General features: G+C 40.0%; 1 protein-coding gene across 4 annotated transcripts in view; it reads right to left on the minus strand.

The window, feature by feature from the left end:
* The window catches only part of FRMD4B (FERM domain containing 4B), a 330,390-nt gene that overhangs the window by 82,398 nt on the left and 227,526 nt on the right, over positions 1 to 20,466 (minus strand). For all 4 annotated transcript variants that reach the window (XM_061197131.1, XM_061197132.1, XM_061197134.1 and 1 more), the window contains one exon: positions 11,225 to 11,309. In XM_061197131.1, coding sequence (XP_061053114.1) covers positions 11,225 to 11,309 — 85 coding nt within the window. The remainder of the gene's footprint in view (positions 1 to 11,224; positions 11,310 to 20,466) is intronic.

Below are 20,466 nucleotides of genomic sequence, written 5' to 3' on the forward strand. Positions count from 1 at the left end.
TACATACACAGCAGAATTTAATTACAGCATTCTAATTGCTTAAATGCACCCTGGCACCAATTTACGATTATAATTTGAATTTGTAGCAGCGGAGTGTCCTGAAGAAAAACTAGTCATATTAAAAAAAAAAAAAAGTGCAAGGTGCTTACAAGATAATCAAGGATGATTAGAGGGAGAAAAGGATGAATCACGAGAAAGAAGAGAAAGTTACGGTCATGATGTTAAAATGAATCTTCTGAATAAAGAAGCACTGCTAAAGTTAGTATCCTAGCCTAACATCCTAGATGCTTTTTGCATCTAGGAGTAAATATGCAATGATACTTTTATTTTTAGGACTATTGTGCATCCATTTGATTGGGCCTCCTGTTTATCATTTTTTTCCAATAGGGTATACCACATTTAAAATGTTTTCACCAACATTCTCCTTTTATGCCATAATGGTGGTTATTTATGCCCAAGTACTTCTTATAAATGAGAACGTCGTATAATAGTCCTCTTGGGAATTTTGTAAGAATATTATCAATAACAACAACAATAAAAACGAGAACATTTAAGTGCTAACTATCTGTTCCAAGAGGCTGATGTATATTAATTCACTGAATCCTCAGGACAACCTTATGAGGAGGTATTATTACCTCACTTCACAGGTGAGGACTGAAATTAGGAGATTACAGTAGATGACTGCTTAAGGCCACCTACACTCTTAGTGGTGCTACCAGGATTCAAGCTGGGACCACCTCTCCATAGTCCCCCAACTCTTTGCCATGTCATGCATTGAGCCATATTTTGGTCTCTCCAAGGAGTGAATAAGACAATCTTGGTTGGTGTCCAACACCCATGAAATACTTACTGACTTCACTTCAGCTGGGAGGTAAATTGTACTCTTATAGCATATATCGCATGTGTTCTTAGTAAATTTAAATTGTAACTATTTGTGGCCAATTCAACAGGTTTAGCTGAAATGGGTAACTTGGTCTATTTCCCGATGAATCTATACTGTAAAACATTAATATTAGGCCTCCTTAATTATGAAATGGCAGTCTTCCATTCAATTTCTCCTTTCTGAAAAATACAAAGATAGCTTTTCAAACCTCCTCTTTAGGCCTCTTAAGCATGTGTAACACGGCAGAAAGGCGAATGACATGTGCTTCTAGTATGGGTTGAAAAAATAGATGACAAATAGATGGCAGATGATAGATAGACAGGTAAATGGATGGATGTACAGAGAGAGAGAGTGGGTGTGGGTAAATTAGTGTTTAGAAGTTTCTTTGCCATTTTCCTTTTGAAATACAAGATTTGAATCTTCAAGGATGTCCACTTAAGCATTTTCAAAAGCAGGAAACATGGAAAGAAATTTGATTTCTATAATAAATTGAGAAAATACCTTCCAGAGTCTCTTCATCCTTTCCTAGATTTTAAGATATTGTATTTTCAGCTGAATTGACCATCTACCTCGTCCTCCCTCCATCCAAGCATTTATCATACTATTTTTATGACTTTTTTTGGAGTGACTGTATCATTAGCTGTAATGATATTCTGATAGCCTCTTTCTGAGATGACGATCTACCAAAAGTATCAGTACTGGGTTTAAATGTTTTAAGGTAATTCATGTTAAATGGCACCATTATGAAATACAAATATTCCAATTGGATGTTTAGTAGCTCTGTTCAACGTATTCAACAAATATTTGAGTGCCTTCTTGTGCTGGCAATACATCAATGAACAAATGATTCATTCTTTGTAAATTTACTCTGGGTAGTGCCAACTAGAGTGCCTTTTCCTTGTTCTCCAAGACCATGTCCTTTTGCCTTTCGGTGGGCCTTGATTTTTTCATCTGAGGACCCAACAATTTCCCCTTTAGCACCTCAGGGAGGTGGTAAGGGCAAACGCAACAGCACATGGGACAGGTCCTTGAGGATTACAATTGGCATGTGTTATAAGCTATTATTATGAAAACTTGGATTCTCACACATGCACAAGGCAGCACAGATCTAAATGCTCATGGTTTAAGACACACATAATTTCAATATTAGGAAAACACAGAAGGAAAACCACATGAAGCAGGGAAAGGTGAAGTACTGATTATGAAACTCTCAATAGCCCTTTAAAATATGGCATTCGATTTCTTTGTTCCACATGGATTGGCTAGTCTTCAAACCAACTCTGATGTTTAGCTTAGTGACTTCACTGTGTAAATATCTATGGCTACTTATTACCAGAAGGCACGCTCACCTCTGTATAGACAGAACTTACAGCCTGCAAAATTCAATTTCTGTTACTGACCCTTTAAATAATTTCAGCACCTTGAAATGAGTTTGAGGATTAAAATGCACACCCATACACACACATTCACCTAGACAAACACTCTCAAATCCCAAATACTAAAACTCTGCCAGGTTAGCAGATATACTGAATATATTTTATCCTTGGTAACCGTTCAAACTGTCGGTTGTTGCACTACATGGAATAATTCCAGGACAAGAACCATGAATGTGGTGCTGACAGTAATGGATTGGTTACAGAGGAATATGCTTCATGTTGTATTAGTTTAAATCGAGCTGAGACTAATTCCTCTCTTTTAAGGCACTGTAAACAGGGATAATAATAGGTCTTACCATGAATGTGTACTTTTATAAAGTCTCTTTGTCGTGAACAGGCAGCTGGAACAGTATTAAATTAGCAAATATCTTACTAGATTTTAGGAGACTGTTTCCCTCTCAAAAAAGTCACGATTGTTTCAGGACCTCATTATTGACTTTTGGGATGACTCATTTCTCCAATTTTTCTTCCACTCCTGCTTTGTTGCTGCCTATATGGTAACTCTGGCTTTTGTAAGAAGGAAAAGGGAAAGCCAATGATATTCAGATAGTTTGGTTGAATGGTTGGGGTAGAAGACTATATTGGAAGATTTGGCTAAAATGAGGTTTTAAGACTAAGTGGACTCCCTCTGCATACACTTGCAATGCCTTTCCATCCTAAAGGCAATCGAATGTTGATGACTTATTTCCTCGAAATTCCAAGAAAAGCTGTTTGAATCTAAGAGCAGAGAAGTATGCCAACCTATCCTTGTAGCCGATTTTACAGCAATTCTCCTAAATGTCTCCAAAAAGTATTTACAGTGAATAAAGCAGCAAAGGTTACAGTACATATGCTGAGACTCCTGTGCTTTAAAATTCGACCATGCGATGCCCCAAATGGTATTCCAACAGGTTCAGTATATGAAATTTCAAGGTTACAAGTACAATATCAACTCTGGAAAATTGAATGTAGGAACACTAGCTCCATCTTAGGTAATGAAAACAAAATAAGATTGAAAGCTGAAAGAGTCTAATTTTAAGGTTGTTACTCAGAACTTATTTTCAATTTGGCTCAACCTTTTCACAAGCCCATTTTGCAAAATTTGATCAATTTAGTTGTGCGTGTAAGCTACATTTACTTTGCTCACTTGACAAATATTTACCGAGGGTCTATAGTGTATGCCTGTCTCTGTGCCAGTGGCTGGGACGTAAAGCTGACACTGATCCCAAGGAATTGGTCCAGTTGCGGGGTGGCAGGTATATAAGCAAGCAAGTCAACGCTATGGGAAGAGAGCTAGAGAAGTATTTAGAGGATACTTTCGGGATTGGAGGAACTTAATTCCTTTAGGATATGGTTGGTGGTGGTACACAGGGAAGGAAAGAATTCGTTAAGGGCAGGGGACTTTGGAGCTGAGTTCAGAAGGATGAGTGGAAATTTACCAGAGGGAAACGAAGGGAGAGAGAAAAGCATTCAGCAGAGAAAGAAGAACATGAAAAAGAGAAAGACATTCAGCACAGGGATAAATATATTAAAAGGCATGGAAGCTTGAGAAAGCTGGTATTAATCAGGGAATGAGGAATTATTTCAGTATGAACATGGTGAGTGCGGAGGAGGCTAGAGTGACGAGCTGGGGCTTGTGTGTCCTATGAGGGAGCGTCATATGTCAGAGTAGTAGTAATAATAGTAAAAATATTAATAGCAAAACAGTGTCTGCTCATGGAAAAGACTCTGACAAGTACAGGTTTCTGGTACCTGACTGTACTGCTGAACTGAATGAATAAGCATTTTCAGAACTCTAATGAAAAACTGATGAACTCATAAAAGTGCTAACAAAAGATCAAGATGAAAAAAAATTAATTACATGGGACTGAGTGAACTGATGAGGATGATTATAATTTTTGTGACTTTCTGTTTGAATTAAAAAAAAAAATCCCACAAGGACTCAGAGGCAAAAAATATACAAATCAATTTTCACTGCAAAGTAAAGGAGCTGTTACAGTGGAGGATTACTGGACTGAATGTCAATATTATGACATCATATGAGTGTGTTTCGTGTTTGGTAATTGCAATCATTGTTGCTTTTGTTGTGGTCATCCATTTACAATGCTTGGTGTCAGTCTATTTATCTCTTGTAAAAATAAAATACAGTGTGTGTGTGTGAAAAAAAAAAAAAAGAAGTCACCCAGAATTGGCCTAAATCAATCAATCAATCAATCAAAAAAAAAAACCAGTGTCTGCTTCAGACACTCTTCTGTCTACCTGGTATATATTAACTCACCCATTGTAGTAGGAACTATGATCCCCACCCTACAGTCGATAAAACTGAGGCTAAAAATGTAAGTAACATGCCCAGGTTAGAGCCAAAGCCATGTGTTTGAACCCAGACTTCCTGGTTTCAGTCGAACCTTTCCCCCACTGCACTATACTGCCTCTGTAGGTAGCAGGGGCTAAGACGTTAAACACGGGGGATACAAGGTCTTGTTGATTTTATGTTCTGAAAGGTCTCAATCCTGCCATCCATTCGTTCATTCTTTAATTATTTGCTCGTTCACTTAAGCAACCTTTTACCTAACATCTAGGTCCTAGAGACTCCAACGTAAGGACTCTAGGTCCTAGAGACTCCACATTGGTCCCTACCCGCAATGTGCGAGTTTATCTTTAATGAAATAAAAATGTGAATTTTCAAAGCAATCCTGCAATCCTTCCCCACCTTGCATCCTGGTTCTTGCAAGAACACATAGAAAATAGGAAGAAAAGTGGATGGACGAGGTCAACGTAGCCAAAATACCTAAAAAGTTAAAAGTCTAACACAATATAAAATGCAGGCAGCAACTGATCTCAGCCAACAAAAATACATACTTCAAAGAAAGAAATAGGTCAAACTAATACAATTAATGCATCAGTAGTAGGATTATGGATCAATTCCTTTTTTTGATTTTTTTTTTTGTCCTTTTCTGTATTTTCTAAATGTTCTACAATCAAGTATTATTTTTACAATCAGAAAAAAACATTCTGTCAGTTGTCATTAAGAGTAGACCTTTTGCTTTTTTAGATAAAGCAATTAGGAATTTTCAGCTTCCACTTAGCTTTGTCCAGTGAGAAAGACGACTGAGTATTTTTCTAATGGAGGGACAGCAATCAACACAATGTTTTTATTCTCTTCATACAGCTTCAAAGAGGTAAACTTTAATGAATACACTGATTATTTTTGTCTCTATTTTTCTGATATAAAATGAATGCAAGTATCCTATTTAAAAAATTTTAGAAAAGCATTACTCAGAAAGCAAAAGTCTTTCCATAATCTCACTCTCAGAGATAATAAAAATTTATACTATGCAATATATTGTTCTATTTTTCCTATAAGTACATTTTATACACACACACACACACACACACACACACACACATATATATAAGCAAATAAAGTTAAAGACAATTATACTATATTTACTGTTCTGTAGCTTGGTTCTTTTTAAACTTAACAACGCAATTTCGGGACTTCCCTGGCAGTCCAGTGGTTAGGACTCCGTGCTCACTGCCAGGGCCCGGGTTCAATCCCTGGTCAGGGAACTAAGGTCCCGCAAGCCGCACGGTGCGGCCAAAAAAATAAAAGGGAGTAAGCAGATGAAGACACTGAAACAATTATTATAACTGTAGCCCATATGTTTAAAAAGTTAAGTAGCCACAGGCAAGATTTTAAAAAGATCCAAATCTAAAACTTCTAAAGATAAAACCTTCAATATACAGGGTGGGATAAATGGCAGAATAAATTCCAAGAGAAAAGATGAATAAAATTGAAGATACTGCAATAGAAATTATCAAAGTAAAACACAAAAAGAAAGAAAGAAATAAAAAGAAAAGAGCATCACTTAGCTGTGGGATAACTTTAGGTGGCCTAGTATATGTGCAATTGGAGTTTGCAAAGGAGGCATGGATGGGGACAGAAAAAAATAGTTGAAGAAATGATGGCTGAAATATTCCCAAATTTGATAAAAACTATAAACCCACAAGTCCAAGATGCTCCATAAACACCAATCACAAGAACCATGAAGGAGAAAGCTATATCAAATTGTTCAAAGCAGTGATAAAGAGAAAATTTTAAAAGCAGACAGAGATGACCAAATGTTTACACAAAAACAATAACAATGTCATGTGCATCTATAACACATCTAAAAATAAAACGTATGACACTGACAGCATAAAGGCTGAGAATGAAGAAATAGAAATATACTATTATAAGGTTCTTGTACTACATGTGAAATAGTACAAGATCACTTGAAGGTAGACTTGATAAGTTAAAGATGTATACTATAAACCCTAAAGCAATCACAGAAAAAATAAAACAAAGAGTTATAGCTAGTAATCCAACAAAGGAGATAAAATGAAATCATAAAATACTCAATAAATCCAAAAGAAGGCAGAAGAAAGGAACAAAGAACAGATGGGACAAATAGAAAACAAATAGCAAGACAGACAAACTTAACCATGTCAATAATCACATTAAATGTAAATAATGTAAACAACCAGTTAAAAGACAGAGATGGATAAATGGATAAATAAAATGGATAAAAATATCAAGATGCAATTATATGTTGTCTATAAGAAATTCACTTTAAATACACAGACACAAACAGTTTACAATTAAAAGGATGGAAAAAGACTTACCATGTTAACACTGATCAAAAGAAATGTGAAGTGGTTATATTAATATCAAAGCAGATTTCAGAATAAAGAATATTACCAGGATAAAGAGGATCATTCTATAAAGATAGTCAAGAGGATATAGCATTCCTAAATGTTTATACCCTAACAACAAAACTTCAAAATACATGAAATGAAAACTGATAGAACTTACAAAGAGAAATAGAAAAATCCACAATCATAGCTAGAGATTTCAGTACCTCTCTGTCAATAACTGATGCAGGAAGTAGACACACAATCAGCAAGAGTAGCAGACTTAATCAATACTATCAAATTGACTTGGTTAACATTTATAGAACATCCACCCAACGATAGCAGAATACACATTCTTCCCAAGTGCACATGGACCACTTACAAGATGAAGCATATTCTGGGCCATAAATAAGTCACATTAATTTAAAAGAATTTAATTTATACAAAGTGTGTTTTCTGACCACCGTGAGATTTAATTAGAGGTAAATAAAAGATCCCTAAAAGTCCCCAAATTTCTGGAAACCAAACTGTACTCTTCTAAATAACAATGAGCCAATGAAGATATATCAAAAAGGAAATTTAAAAATATTTACAAATGAATGAAAATGAAAACACAACATATCAGTATTTGTGGAATACAAAATCAGTACTTAGGAGAAAATGTTACAGTACTAAATGCATATATTAGAAAAGAAACATCTTTAATCAGTGATCTCAGCTTTCATCTTAAGAGAATGGTATATGAAGAGCAAATTAAACCCAAAGGAAGAAGAAAGGCAATAATAATGATAAAATATAAACTAATAAAGATCATAGCAGAAATCAATGAAGTAGAAAAACATTTTTTTTTCAATGAGAAAATCATTGAAACCAAAAGCTGATTCTTTGAGAGCCTCGATACAGATAAACTTCTGGCCAGAATGATAAGAAATAAAAAAGAGAGGAGACACCAATTATTAATATCAGGATCAAGAGAGGCAATACCACTATAGACTACACATGTTAAAAGGATAATAAGAAAATATGAACAACTATGGCTATAAATTGGACAACTAATAAAAAGGCACACAGATTGAAAAGGAAGAAGCAAAGCTATCTTTATTAGCAGATGATCTATAAAGTAAACCTGATGAAATCTACAAAAAAGTTACCAAAAGTTATAAATGAGTTTAGCAGGATTCAATATCAATACACAAAAATCAATTCAATTTCTATATACTGATAATGAACATTCAGAAATTGAAATAAAAAGATACCATTTACAATTGTATCAAATAATATGTAAGACATAGGGACAGATCTAACAAAAGACCTGTATACTGAAAACTACCGAGAGAAATTAAAGATGATCTAAATAAATGGATATATACATATATCTTGTTCATGGGTCTGATGACTCAATGTTGTTAAACTCTCAATTCTTCCCACCTTGGTCTATGAATTCATGCAATCCTAATAAAAGTATCAGTAGGGTTGTTTGTTTGTTTTGGGTAGAAATTGACAAGCTGATTCTAAAATCCATATGGAAATGCAAAAAACTTAGAATAAATAAGACAACTTTTAAAAAGAACAAAGTTAGGGTTTGTTCTGATTTCAATACACAATTCAAAGCTGCAGTAATCAAAACAGTATATTATTGCCATAAAGGCTGACAAATAGATCAATGGAACAGAATAGAGTCCAAAAGTAAACCCACACATATATGGACAACTAATTTTTTTTAAAGGTGCAAAGGCAATGTAATAGAGAAATGACAGCCTTTTCAACAAATGACACTGGAGCCACTGAATATCCATATGCAAAAAAAAAAAGAAAGAAAGAACTTCAATCTGAACTTTGTGTCACATATAAAAATTAATTCAAAATGGATAATAGACCTAATGCAATACCTAAAATTCTAAAACTTCTAGAAGAAAACACAGGAGAAAATCTTTGTGACCTTGGGTTAGGCAAAGTTTACTGAGATACAATATCGCAATCCATAAAGGAACAAATTGATAAAATAGACTTCAACAAAATAAAAGCCTTTTAGTCTTTGAAAGATATGAAGAGAATGAACAGCAAGCCACAGACTGGGAGAAAATATTTGTAATCCATATAACCAACAAAGTACTTATATCCAGAATATATATACTCTGAAAACTCATGAGAAGAAAACAGCAACCCAAAGAAACTGGGCAAAAGATTCAAACATAAAGAAGATACACTGACGGTAAAATAAGCGCATAAGAGACACTCAAACATCATATGTCATCAGGGAAATGGAAATTAAAACTGCAATGAGATGCTACTACACTCCTATTAGAATGGCTAAAATGGAAAAGATGTTGATGCCATGTGTTGACAAGGATATGAAGGAACTAGAAATCTCATAAACTGCTGGTGGGAATTTAAAATAGCACAACCACTTTGGAAAACAGTTTGGCAGAACCTTAAAAAGTTAAATCTATCTACCACATGATGTAGCCATTCTACTCCCAGGTATTTGCCCAAGAAGAAAAGAAAGTAGATGTGCATACAATGACTTGTACATGGATGTTTATAGCAGTTTTATTTGTAAGAGTCCCCAAACTTGCATAATCTAAATGTTTATCAACAGGTGAATGGATCATTTCGAAATATGTGCACATATCAAATCATCATATTGTACACCTTAAACTTACACAATATTATATGTCAATTATATCCCAGTAAAACTGAGAGAAAGAGGAAAAAAAAAAAGCACAGGTGAATGGATAAAGAATGTAAGGCATAGGGACTTCCCTGTGGTTTGGTGGGTAAGACTCTGCGCTGCCACTGCACGGGGCACAGGTTCAATCCCTGGTCGTGGAACTAAGATCCCACGATCCTGCATGCCGTGCAGTGTGGCCAAAAAAACAAAAACAAAAGCAAACACAAAACAATGTAAGGTATAGCCATACAGTGGAATATTACTTAGCAATAAAAAGCAAAGTGCTATTGATACATGCAGCAACATGGATGAATCTCAAAACAATTATGCTCACTGAAAAAAGACAAAAAGATTATCTACTGTATGATTCCACTTACATAAAACTCTAGAAAATGTAATCTACTGTGAGAAAAAGCAGATCTGTAGTTGCTGGCTATATTCACTATCTTGATTGTAGTGATCATTTCAAGGGTATTACTTCTAATAAGACGTAGAAAATTATGTAGTCAATTACATTTCAATAAAGCTATTAAAACAAAAACAACAAAAACTCTGCTCCTTGCTGAGTCTTACACTAATTAAAGCTGCATGTGTGCAGTGGGCCACCCTTAACACTTTGGGGGCTGAGGGAGGAGTACCAATGCAGGTGTCCTAACCCACAGTCTGCCCCCTTGTCCTTCCAGGCCAGGCACCATCCAGCTGTCTCTGGCCACCCCTCAGATTTAGGGTGATATATATGGGCAGAAGGGGTTCCCACCGGCCCTGGAAGCAGGCATGGGATCTGAGATCCTGAACACTGAGACCATAACCTTGAAGGGAGGAGCTGGGATCCAGCTGAGCCTATCTTGGCCCACAGACTCCCTGCCGTTGCCCAGGGTATGGTTTGAGGAGGCCAGACTAGAGGCCTTTAAAGCAATGCTTATCTGCAAGGAGCTAAGATAAAAATGGAGAGTGCCTAAAACTTCTACAGCAATCTGACGGACATGGCTGCAACATCCAGGCATGGGATAATTTTTCTAGCAATTCGTGTGTATTGAATTTTACAAAAGCTGTGTATCCTCCACGGACTGGATGCAAATAAAAAACAACGAAGCCAAAAACAGGTCCCTTGCCCACAGGTAACTGAGACTCTGCCTTAAAACACATGGCTTTGAGCAGAAGCCCGTAAAGAAGACTGGTTTTGAATTACGATAAATGTAGGCCGTATTCTGTTAAAAAAGATTTCTGGCCTGACTTCTGTGAGGCTTCGATCACAGTCTGCTTGATCCATCTTTGTGTCCTTCTGGGTCATTCCGTGTGGAGTATGAGCTGCATTTAAGGCCGTGGTAATTCTGTGTGAGCACAATGCCTCTGTACATGGCTGTCTTCCCAACTCAGAATTTGAGAAGAACTGCCTTTTTTTCTTTCTTTCTTTCTTTTTTTTTTTTTGGTTTATTTGTTTGGTGGGGTAGGATATGTCAAGGAAAAAGATTATGTCCTTTTTTTCTCCATTTGAACATGAAAACAAAGGCCCTGCCATTGCTCCCTCCTTCTCCAGTGTCTCTGGAGTCTGTCACTGACCATAACAAATGGGGCCCTTACCTTGTGCACACAGGCCTTTGCATTCAGGAAAAACAGCTCCACGGTGGTTTTATCCTTCAGGAACGATATGCTCTCAATGTAAAACCTGAAAAACAGTACAGAAGTTTGTTCCTTCAGATTCCTTCCCTTCTCTCTGCATGATTTCATTTCCTCATGTTGTTTCTCGCAGAGAATTCTCAGAAACTAGGGGATGGTTGTGCTTTATTTCCCTCTTAAAAGCTATCTGCAACACGTAGGGACAGCTGTGTGTATGTATGAATCTATGTGGATATGCAGATAACATCTTCTACAGAAGGCTTTTGTGTGTTGGAACGTGAGTTAAAGAAAAATCCAAAATGGTCACCAACTGCAAAGCCAACTTTACTCTTGGTTGCCCATTCTTAGACACACATTCTGGGAGCTCAGAATACCTAAGACAGCTTCGAAACAAAGCCCATTTGAGCTCTGAGGGCTGAAAATGGAAGTCTGCTGAGTAAGCGCTACTAAATAATTGAACCTGGAGGCCTGTGGCTCTGTGGTTTTCAGACTCAGGGTGCGTGTGAGAGCCCCACGTTTACCTCGCCCCCATCCACCAGGAGAGTTTCAATCGCACCCTCCGTCCTTTCCTCTCATCCTTCCAGGCTCCAGGCTTTCCCTCTGGCTGGAAGCTGAGCTCCCGTACTACTTAATACTGGTCTTTCTCATGCAAATCAGGGCATTCTGGGCCTCGCTCCCTCCACTGCCTTTTCTGGGCCTTTGCTCGTTCAGTCTATGAGGCCAGGTCCCTCTTTTAGGAGAGAGCTGACTACCAAGAGGTGGGGAGGGGAGGAGAGTCTTGTGTTTTCCTCATCCCGTCATGTGGAAGCTGGCTGGTGAAGGCAGGCGCTCTGGGGTGGGTGAGTGGGCCAGCTGAGGCCTAGAAGGTTTTCTCTACAGTTGGAGCCCCACTTGATGAATAATGCATGAAGAGACTTAATACCAGAAGAGAGCTCACAGCTAGTGTCCTGGAAGAGAACTTGCTCTCAACTTGGTAAGAGGCAAGATAAACCCGGACTGAAGTGGCACGGCGGGGGGAGTCTTGTCCTTAGCTCTGCAAAATCCTGACAGGCCTTGGGTATTTGCTCTTTTTATTTTTTCCTCCCTTTCCACAATAAGGAAACGTTTGAGAAATAAATCCAGCAGCTTAAAAAGGCCGTGAAAGATTTTACCACTGAGACGGTAAAATCATTGGAAAAATTCCACCCTTAATGCTGAATCATCAAGGGAAGTTCCAGAAAGAGAATAAACCCTTTATATTTTCACTTACAAGGGTTTATCTCACCTATAAGTGAGCTTAACGAAGATTCATGAGTGTTAGGTGTGTGAGAAGGGAAAGTTAAGGATTAAGGCAGGAGGGGGAGATGAAGAGTTGGAGGGAAAAGCAGGCTTGGGAATCTGAAACATATAGAATATGGAGTCCCAGCTCCATCATTTATTAGCTGTGTAGCCTTGGGCAAGATCGTTAGCTTCTCTGTGTCTTTTCTAAAATGGGTGTTATGACTGCACTTACCTCACAGGGTTTTGGAAGGAGTAAATGAGATAATAGAAAAGGATGTAAAACAATAAAAACTAACAGTTGTTAATAAAAATCCATTTTCTGGAATTTAATGTTATGTGGCCTGGGGGATGTGGCTTAAGCTTTGAGTCTAAGATTCTTTGTCTATAAAATGGGGATGACGATGGCCCTAGGAGGACCGTTATGAAGTGCCCACTACAGTGCCTGGCACGTGGTAGGAATTCAAGAAATCCTAACTAGTGTGGCTTGGCAAACCTTGCATTATGTTTAAAAAAAAAAAAAAGGCTGATAGGACATCATGGGATTTGAACTATATCTGAAGGCTAGGAAAAAAACAGGATTCTATAGGATAAAAAGAAATCCAGGTGGAGAAAATACAATAGGTAAATAGCATCTCTGTGGTAATGTGATAAACATTCATAATTTGGCTTTCACCAAGAGTTAGTTATAATCTGAGTATTCTCCCATCAATTTCGGTCTCCTGGCCATGGCCAGACAGACCAAGGACAGTCACCTGACTCAAAGGCAACCAGTCTGTAAGCTGGTGAGCATCCTACGAGGTGGGCTGGGAAGAAGAGAGATCAGCCCATCAGAGGCTCCTTATATGGGGTAAGGAACAGACAAACCCATCATGTATGGTCTCTTAGAGAGACTGAGAGACGAGAGAGACAGGTCAAGAGGGAAACAGTGGAGGTAGAGAAAGGCACCAAGCAGAAGCCAGGAGGGAGGGAAAGGACACAAGTCAAGAGCAGGGGCTGATGGAGTGGAAGCAGAGGGTAGCGAGTCCCTGCGATGGCGGATTCAAGGCCTGCTGCTGCCATAGGGCTGAGATGACCTGTGTAACTAAGTTTCCTGAAGGACCTTCTGTTTCAACTAGGTGGTGATGATTTTGCCCTGCTTCCTTTGCTTTTACAAGTATTTTTATCTCTGTCAACTGAGATAAGATGGGCAGGTTTTCGGTGGGCAGCCTGAAAGTACAGCAGCAGGATCACAGCTAATGTTTCTTGAGCTCTTACTTAAGTGCCGGGTCTCATGCTGAGTGCTTTCCATCCGTTCTTTCATTTAATTCTCACAACAACCCTGGGAAGGAGATACCTATCATTATTCCCATTGTACAGATGCATAAACTGAATTTAGAGATCCGCCTACATGCACAGGCAGGAGGAGGTCTTGATCTGGGTCCCTTTGACTCCTGTAGACAACGCTTTTCAGTGGAACCTCCTCCTGGCTGCCTCACTTGTTCACACAACCAGCATTTATAAGGAAAGCTAAGCCCTAAATAATTGTGTGCAGAAACAAGTAAAATAGAAGTACGTTTGTTCTCTATTGTTTCAAAAGTCAGAACCAGGGCTACCCTGGTGGCGCAGTGGTTAAGAATCCGCCTGCCAATGCAGGGGACACAGGTTCAAGTCGTGGTCCAGGAAGATCCCACATGTCGCGGAGCAACTAAGCCCGTGCACCACAACTACTAAAGCCCGCGCTCTAGAGCCCATGAGCCACAACTACTGAACCCACGTGCCACAACTACTGAAGCCCACGCGCCTAGAGCCCGTGCTCCGCAACAAGAGAAGCCACTGCAATGAGAAGCCCGTGCACCGCAACGAAGAGTAGCCCCCGCTCGCCGCAACGAGAGAAAGCCTGCACACAGCAACGAAGCCCTAACACAGCCAAAAATAAATAACTAAAATAAATAAATAATAAATAAATAATAATTTAAAAAAAAAGTCAGAACCAGATCAGTGGACCAAAAAAATACAAGGTGATAGCTCTTGGATCAACCTATGAAACACCTTTTAAAAAGTTAAAATAGTCTTGGAAGGGTCTTCCTGCCGTATAAGAGTCCCAGGTCAGATTAGGAGAACTCAGGGTCTGTTATCTATGCCAAGATTCGGTGATTCTTTCACTTTTACTTATTTCAGTATATATCTCTAACAGAGAGGGATCATATTAAAACCATAACCTCAATGAATTTTCACACTAGCAACGTTCATAATCCCTTAATATTTAAGATTCTGATCTTCATTCACATTTTGCCGCTGTCTTCAAAACTTTTTTTTTTTTTTTCAATCCTGTGCTTGCGTTATTAAATAAATAAATCTGCAATGGTCTTTAGCGGGAGTCACATAGGCAAAAGCCTTAAGGATCACCAGCTGGATGTAAAACAGCTGAGCACATTCCTTTTACTCAGCTGGAAGTCCTTCTCCAAGGTAGCAGCATGTGACCAAGCTAGACCAGTCAGATTCTTCCACCCTGGAATAGAAATATGATTACAATGACCTATCGATCAAAGATTGTTGGAGCCTATTGTTCTGCCAGTGGTACCCGGATGAAACTGTCCATTGGTTTCTGCTCCCTAGACGCCTGCAGAGCCTGGATTCCTATCTTTTCTGAGGCTTTGTTAGTCCAGTTTTCCTTCAATTCTGTTAGCCACAATTGGTTTCTTTTGCTGGAATGACCAAAGAATCCAAATTACTGGATACTAGAGGGCTTCCCACGTGCTAGGGACAATACAAAGGGCTCTACACGCATCATTTCATTTAACTTCAGTACAACCAGATGCCAGAGGTAGCAAGTTATGAACCTATCTTACAGATAAGAAAACTGAGAAATAGAGATGTAAAGTCAACTTCCCCAAGCCATACAGGTAGAAAGTGGTGGAGCCATGATTCAAACTAAGGCCTTCCAGACTTCAAAGTTCATATTTCAAACCAATATGATAGGATGCTTTCCTACAACAACAATCACAATGAAGTATAAAATGTACACAATGCCATGGGGCCCAAGGGAGGAATGCCATTAAATCAGCTTATGAATCAAGAGGGAGAAGGCTGCCAAACTGAAATCCAGAGGACTAAGTGTCACAGGACACGGTGTACCCTCAGACAATTGAGCCGAGTCTTAAAGAATGCATGAGTTCACCAGGTAACGAAGGTTGGAAGGGCATTCCAGGGAGAGGGCATATTAGCCAGACCTCTTGCTAGTCTTCAAGAATTTAACAAACCATATGCAGGGAGTTGGGTGGCTTAGCACCAAATCAACTTGTGGCTTGTCCAATTCTGCACAGATACCTTTGTACTAGAAATTGGGTTCCTCTTGTTTCTGAAGCTCAGGTCCCTGACTATATCCTAGTTCCAGTAAACAGGTCCCTATCTTGTTTCCCACTACTTTCTGGCGATCCGCCTTGTTGCCTTCTACCTTTCTGCCTAGGGATCCGATTACCTGCTCTCTGAATCCACGATCCCATCTCTCCCTCAAGGGAGCCACTGTAATGACTTTATATTTATAGAGGGTATGAACAGTACGTACGTATGGTCCTCCGGGAGAATGGCTCCCCAGGAGCACCTAACAACACGTACCATGAACTGAAAACAAAATCTAGGGCTTCTTAATGAAATGAAACGGACTATCCCAGACATAAAATAAAGACCTTTTGTTTCAGCCCTTTTTTGGCAAAAGGATATTGTTTCCCTTCTGCGTGCTTACTGTGAGTGATTTCACTAAGATTTTGTGAAGTCAAAGCCCACGGTTCAATTTTCAGCCTCTAAACAAACCCAGGCTTTTGGGCTAGGCATATGTTTTGGACACAGACCTCAAGCAGTTTCAAAAGTGTAATTTCTTGAGAATTTGCCTTCTTGAGAAGAGGTTTTGTCTCTCCTTTTCGTGTTCCTCCCATTAGCATTTCCCCCCCTTTCTTGATGGGACAGGTGTTCACCTAACCGATCATCGGTGATAACAGAACATCAGCCTCAACGATATGACATAATAGGCTTGGAGGAGGGGCAGGCCTGTCAGCGAGATGACAATACACGTGTGTCGAAAAGCAGAAGACTGGTTATTTGGGATGGGCTGTCATTTAATGGTCACTGCCACGTAGTGGCCCATGTTTTCCTCCTATGGCATTTATTCATCACAGTCAAAAGTCAACACCACAGGGAATTCCCTGGTGGTCCAGTGGTTAGGACTCTGAACTTTCACTGCCACAGCCTGGGTTCAATCCCTGGTCAGGGAACTAAGATCCCGCAAGCTGCATGGTGTGGCCAAAAAAAAAAAAAAAAAAAAAAGAAAAGGAAAAAAAAAATTCAACACCACAGAGTTGGGGGGATAACTAGGATAAGTCCAGCCCTAACACTGATCCAGCCGCTCGGCTTCTCCGTGCTTCCCTTTCCTTACTTGCCTCCACACCAGAGACATGAGAGAGATTTTCAACTTAGCTTAGTGGGTGGCATGTATTTCAGCGGTCAATGAGCGGTGGTGATTATTACTATGTTATTATTATCTGCCTACCAGGGGGTCTATAACAAAAGGTGCACACTTCGCTGGGAACCTCTTTAAAACTTCAGCTGTAACAACAAGAATGGAAATTCCAGTTACCTTTCCTAAGCTCTTTCTCTCAAGGAAGCAACATGCTACAGAGGTGTCCATTTTGACAGAATGGGAAACCACTCTGAAACAAATATTCTTCTGACCACTTTATCTCCCCAACTGAGCGTATTTTCTTTGTTTTCCAGAATCTTTGCTATGTCTGAGCGATAGCATCAAAGAAGGCGAATTGGGCAAGAATGACTCAATTATTTCGCATTCTGAACAATGCTGACTTGGTGACTGGCGTCCCGTAAGGGCTGCATTCAAACGCCTCGTTCCAGGTTTCATTCAGTTACTGTGGGTAGTTTTAGGCACTCACTGCAGCCACCTGCCTAAGTAGATTTCTATCAGGTCCTAATCCACATCCCGAGCAGGGAGAGCTGTATTTATTGCTTGTAGTGACCCTGCAACCTCATAGTCCTGCTTTATAATGCACGCTGAAGACAGCGGTATAATTTAAGTGTATTTCATTTTCTCCAAACGACGATGCACAACTTCTGAGAGTCCCATATGTTCCCGTTCATCTCTGGGAGGGGTGCACTCTTGGAGGATTCCCCAAGGGAAGAATTATTTGCTTCTACAATGTGCTCCCCTGCCAGGAAAACTCTGCTCACTTCCGAATTTCCAGGCATCCCAAGGAGAACTAGAGAGGGCCCTCCAGGTGTGAGCCTGTGGAAACCTGCCCTGCCGCTCCTCTCCCACATTGTGACTCTTTCAGAGTTCTCCAGGGAAGAGCTGGAGGCCCAGGAGGGTAAGGGCCTTGCTGTGACCTGTCTGAATGGGGAGGGAGTCTTCTGCCCCAGGCAACGTGAAGTGTTAGGGTCCCGTGGTGAATTCCAAGCGCTTGCTTCAAACGGCAAAATAACCTGCTCCCGTCCACCATGAGCAAAGTAGGGACAGATGCTCTGAGAAGGAGACAGGAAGAGGCAGGAGAGGTTAAGTTTTCAGGGAGGGGATGGCTGGGACTAGTGAATGATGGAGACAAATGATGAAATCTTCCACCCAGTGCAAAAGTGAGTGGGTCAGACCCAAGCCAGGCAGTCTCCAAACTTCCATATTCAGTAGCCGTATATCACATTAAGGAATTTTTTACCCATTGAACATGTGGTTGAGGCAGCCTCTGTTAATTATATCATAAAAATGGTTAACATTTATTGAGGGTCTTCGTTACATGTTAACATGCATAATCCTCCAACAACCCTGTGTATTACCACAAGCTCCTATTCCATTTTCTAGGTGAGGAAAGAGGCTCACAGAGGATTCCAAAGGCCACACAGGTAATACACGGGAGAGTTAGGGTTAGAACCCAAGAGCAATGCTAAAGCATTGGTTCTTAAGGGATGGAGTGAAGTGCATCTGGCCATGTTGAAGACATTTTTTTGATTGTCCTGACTTGGAGAGTGTTCCTGGATCTCATGGGTAGAGGCCAGGGGTGCTGCAAACATCCTACAGAACAGCATGGCTCCCTTCAGTGAAGAATTCCCTGGCCCCAGAATTCCCTGGCGGTCCAGTGGTTAGGACTCTGCGCTTCCACTGCAGGGGACACGGGTTCGATCCCTGGTCAGGGAACTAAGATTCCGCATGCTACGTGGAAGTGTGGCCAAAAAAAAAAAAAAAGAATTACTTGGCCCCAAATGTCAATAGTACTGCTACTGAGAAACCGTGCATTAAAGGCCAAGCATTGAAATTCTGTACCCTACAGCCTTTTCACCCATCATAATACTAATGCTTTCCTTCTGCCCTTTTGATGTCACCCTGAGGACAGATTACAGAGAAGACTGAGCAGATTCCCATAAACACTGTCTGATATGTGACTGGGGAGCACACAGAAATATAATCCTATAAGAAACTGGAATCGGGGGCTTCCCTGGTGGCACAGTGGTTAAGAATCTGCCTGCCAATGCAGGGGACATGGGTTCGAGCCCTGGTCCGGGAAGATCCCACATGCCGCAGGGCAACTAAGCCCGTGCGCCACAACTACTGAGCCTGTGGTCTAGAGCCTGCGAGCCACAACTACTGAGACTGCATTCCACAACTACTGAAGCCCGCGTGCCTAGAGCCCGTGCTCCACAACAAGAGAAGCCACCACAATGGGAAGCCCGCGCACCGCAACGAAGAGTAGCCCCCGCTCACCACAACTAGAGAAAGCCCGCGTGCAGCAACGAAGACCCAACACAGCCAAAACAAATAAAATAAATAAAAAAAAATAAAATAAATTAGAAACTGGAATCGGGATTGAGTTTTGAAGGATTCTGTGTCTTTCTGGAACTCTCATATGGATCAGGATGGTGACTCCTCAAAGACGAAGGCCCCTTACCAACTGCCTGGAAGTTCAAGAATGGGTTAGGCCAGGAGGTCATGGTCAATATTAAGGCAACTAACAGACTTTTCCCCCAGGTTCTGGGATATCGTTCAGATGGAAGTGTGGTGGCGTGCAAAGAGCTCTGGCTAACTCACACGTCTGCCTCAGATACCTCTGCTGGGCCCAAAGTAGGAGAAATCCGTTATTTCTCGGTGCTTTTTAATCACATTCCTCTGGGAAGAGGTGAACTTTCCTGTCCTCTCCTTATTGTAAATTACCTACTCTTTGATAGCTCTAAAATAACTCACGGCTACCCAGTCACAAACATTTTACCTTTTCTTCATTTTATCACTCTTCACAGTTGAGTTTTTAAAAAATTGCTTAATACGTTCATCATAGGAAAAAATATATATAGACAAGCAAAAGTCATTCCCACAATCATTCTACTCAGAGATACATTACTGTTAACGTTTTAAACTTTTTTCCCACTCATATCTTTGACTTAAGTGCCATCCTGTGGTCTGCTTCTTTCCCCTAGAATATACTGGGAACTTCTTTCTATATCAATAAATCTATTTCTTCACCAGATTCTTTACCTGTTGGGCTGTATTTCATATATTTGTCTTTCTTAAAAAAATCAGGTGGAATGATGTGGACCCACGAGTTGTAGTCATAATGCTTCCTTGAGTTAAACTCTTTCTAAAGGCCGAACGTTCCAGAACCAGGCCAAGGGGTGCTTAAAAGACTGAAAAAAGTCTTTCAAAGGCTCTGTGTTTGCAGCAACTTTGACAGAAAGTTAGTAGTCTTTCCCCACATCTCCTACTAGGACTCTCCACATGCGGTGAATTCTCACCCACAAGCGTCACAGACAGACAATACTTAGGGTACCTCTGAGTGGCCACTTACAGTCATGCGCATAGCAAAGGAGATTTGGAAATAGGAGGAAGAAGAGAGGGGAAGAGGAGAGGGAGGACCAGAAAGAAAAAAAAAGCAAGAGGTAGTCCGATGAATAAGGGGGGTAAAAGACCCAAGATCCTGGCTTTT

This window comes from Eubalaena glacialis, chromosome 7 (assembly GCF_028564815.1).
Source record: "Eubalaena glacialis isolate mEubGla1 chromosome 7, mEubGla1.1.hap2.+ XY, whole genome shotgun sequence".
Classification (NCBI taxonomy): domain Eukaryota; kingdom Metazoa; phylum Chordata; class Mammalia; order Artiodactyla; family Balaenidae; genus Eubalaena; species Eubalaena glacialis.